General features: G+C 54.5%; 1 protein-coding gene across 1 annotated transcript; it reads right to left on the reverse strand.

Moving 5' to 3' along the window:
• Positions 1 to 816, reverse strand: LOC139831593 (uncharacterized). Its single transcript, XM_071820891.1, has one exon. It carries the CDS (start codon positions 814 to 816, stop codon positions 1 to 3), a length of 816 nt encoding a protein of 271 aa, XP_071676992.1.
• Between the last annotated feature and the right edge of the window lie 1,589 nt (positions 817 to 2,405).

Raw genomic sequence — 2,405 nt, forward strand, 5'->3', positions numbered from 1 at the left:
CTATACTTGTGGGTCATCAAAAGCCTCTGTGAAAGCCTCCACTTTCCCCTCTTGATCTGTAACAAGCTCCTCACCAACCTTCACTGAGGCAATGTAGTTTTTCACTCTTCTACCGTTGGCAACGGCATGAAAGAGCGATGTATTGGCGTCCCCCTCTCTCAACCATCGGATCCTCGATCTTTGTCTCGCCATCGTCCTCTCTACCGACGCAAGCCCAAGGACAGATTGCTTGAGCATCCTCCTTAGCCAGAACTCCACCGGGGTGAGTGTTCGCCTCTCCTGTGCCACGTCTAAGCGTAGAATCAGGGTATTCGCGATCGCAATGTTAAGTTTGATGTTCCCAACTCTCTTCTGTCCCCAGGACTGTAGGTGCTCTGCTGCATTTCTAAAGAGCGCATCTAGCCTCCGGAAAGGGTCTACAATTGCGGGGTCACAAACCCAAGCCTCCTTGACCGCCTCATCAAACCCATCCAGCTTTAGCCAACAGTTCTCGAACCTAAACCTCCTCTTCGGCCTAAAAGCCGCGTTTAGAGCCAAATGCAGTGGTGCATGATCCGAAACCGATGAAGAGAGACCATGCAACACTGCGTCAAAGTGCTGTAAGTCCCAATCCACCGAGACCAGCACCCTCACAATGCGTGTGAGGGTAGCTCTTTCTCTCTCATTGCTCCAGGTGTAGGTCCTCCCGTGCATATAAAGGTCCTTGAGCTCGTGCTCGTGGACGAAAGCTCTGAAACGCTGCATCATATTCCTGTCCAGATTCTCATTATTTTTCTCTGAAGCATTTAGGATCGTATTGAAGTCTCCAGCAACCATCCATGGACCCGGGCAAAGGGTCCTTCTCTCCGAAAATTCCTCCAGAAACATGATTTTCTCCTCTGCCGTCTGGGGCCCATACACAGTGGTAAGCCACCACTTAGATCCATCTCTATTCGTGATCTCTCCGGTAATGGCAAAGGAATCATAACTCACATGGTTGATTTGTAACGCCGAGGAGTCCCAAGCCAAGACCACTCCTCCTCTCATCTCCTCCGCCGGCAAGAACACAAAACCGTCAAAAGACGAGCCCAAACACTGTGAAACATAGAACTCATCCACCTCCGATACTTTAGACTTCGAGATACAAACAATGCTCACATGCAAACTGTCAATGAACTCCCTAATAGCACTCCTTTTGGCTGGATCGTTTGTGCCACGAACGTTCCAGAACAACATCTCTAGATTACAATCCATAAACACAGATCGCAAACTCCACTCCACACAACCGGACGCCTAATGCGCCGCTACCACTACTCTGCAGCCCTCCTGCTGCTCGAAACTCTGGGGTACCATCTTGCCAAAGATGGACGCCATAACCCTCACGTGTCTGTCACCAAGCGGCGAGTCGAAGATCTCGTTGAAACTGGCCAGATGCTCCTCATCCACGGCCAGCTCCTCAGGGCAAATGCCCAGTGCCTTGAGAAGCATTGTCTCTGCAGCAGAGGCCTTGGGCGCCTTCTTCCCCCTCGCATCAGCAGCCACCGCTGCACTCCTAGTCATCCGTCTGGGTGTGAAAGGCTCCGCCTCCGCTCTCAGTCTAGACGAGCTCTCCACCTCACGTAGCAGCGGAGGGGCCAGCTTCTTGAGAATGGAGGCGCAGAACAGCTTGATACGGCCAAGCGCAAGCCTCTCCTGCTGCAGCTCTAGCTCTGCTGTGCCTCCCTCAGCGAACACCTCCGGTGTAACCTCCTCCAGATCTGGGTCCTCCTGAACTCTGCGCGGGACCATTTGCATGTCGCTGTTGGGTCCAGTAAACGACATACATGGGGAGCTCAACAGCTCCCTCTCTACACTCTCCAAGCTCCGATGTTGTTCCGAAGCTGCTAGGCCTGAAGCAAACTCAACTGCGCGAACTGGCCCACCAATCTCCCCATCCGAGAGCGATACCTGGAAGTATGCTTCCTCCTTGCCCCAGGCAAGCTGACCTTCTTCCAAGCCTAAAGCTCCTGTGGCAGACGAGCCAACACCCGAACACGTGTCGGACAGCGATGCCACCTCCTTGTCTGAGCCTGCCTCCTCAACGTTCGGTCCGACTTGTACCAGAAAAGGCACCTCTCGAACCTCCTCCACGTTCAAATCCAAGCCAACCGCACCCGCCGCTGCACCCACCAAGGGGCCCGCCGCATCCGGCCTCAACCTCTCTTTAGCGTGGTCAACAGAAACAGCCCGAACCTGCTCCATCTGGGCCCCTGGGGCAGCAACGGAAGCCCCCAACGTATCAGCATCGGGATCCGCTGCACCCAGCTGCACATCGGGATCCGCAGCGGACGGGAGAGATTCCAACGCGTCTTGCCAGACAACCGGAGCTTTCCCACGATCAGTCGCTATCTCCGGCCCCTCCTTTGGGCCCACCTGGGGAATATCCG

This window comes from Lolium perenne, chromosome 5, assembly GCF_019359855.2.
Source record: "Lolium perenne isolate Kyuss_39 chromosome 5, Kyuss_2.0, whole genome shotgun sequence".
NCBI lineage: Eukaryota > Viridiplantae > Streptophyta > Magnoliopsida > Poales > Poaceae > Lolium > Lolium perenne.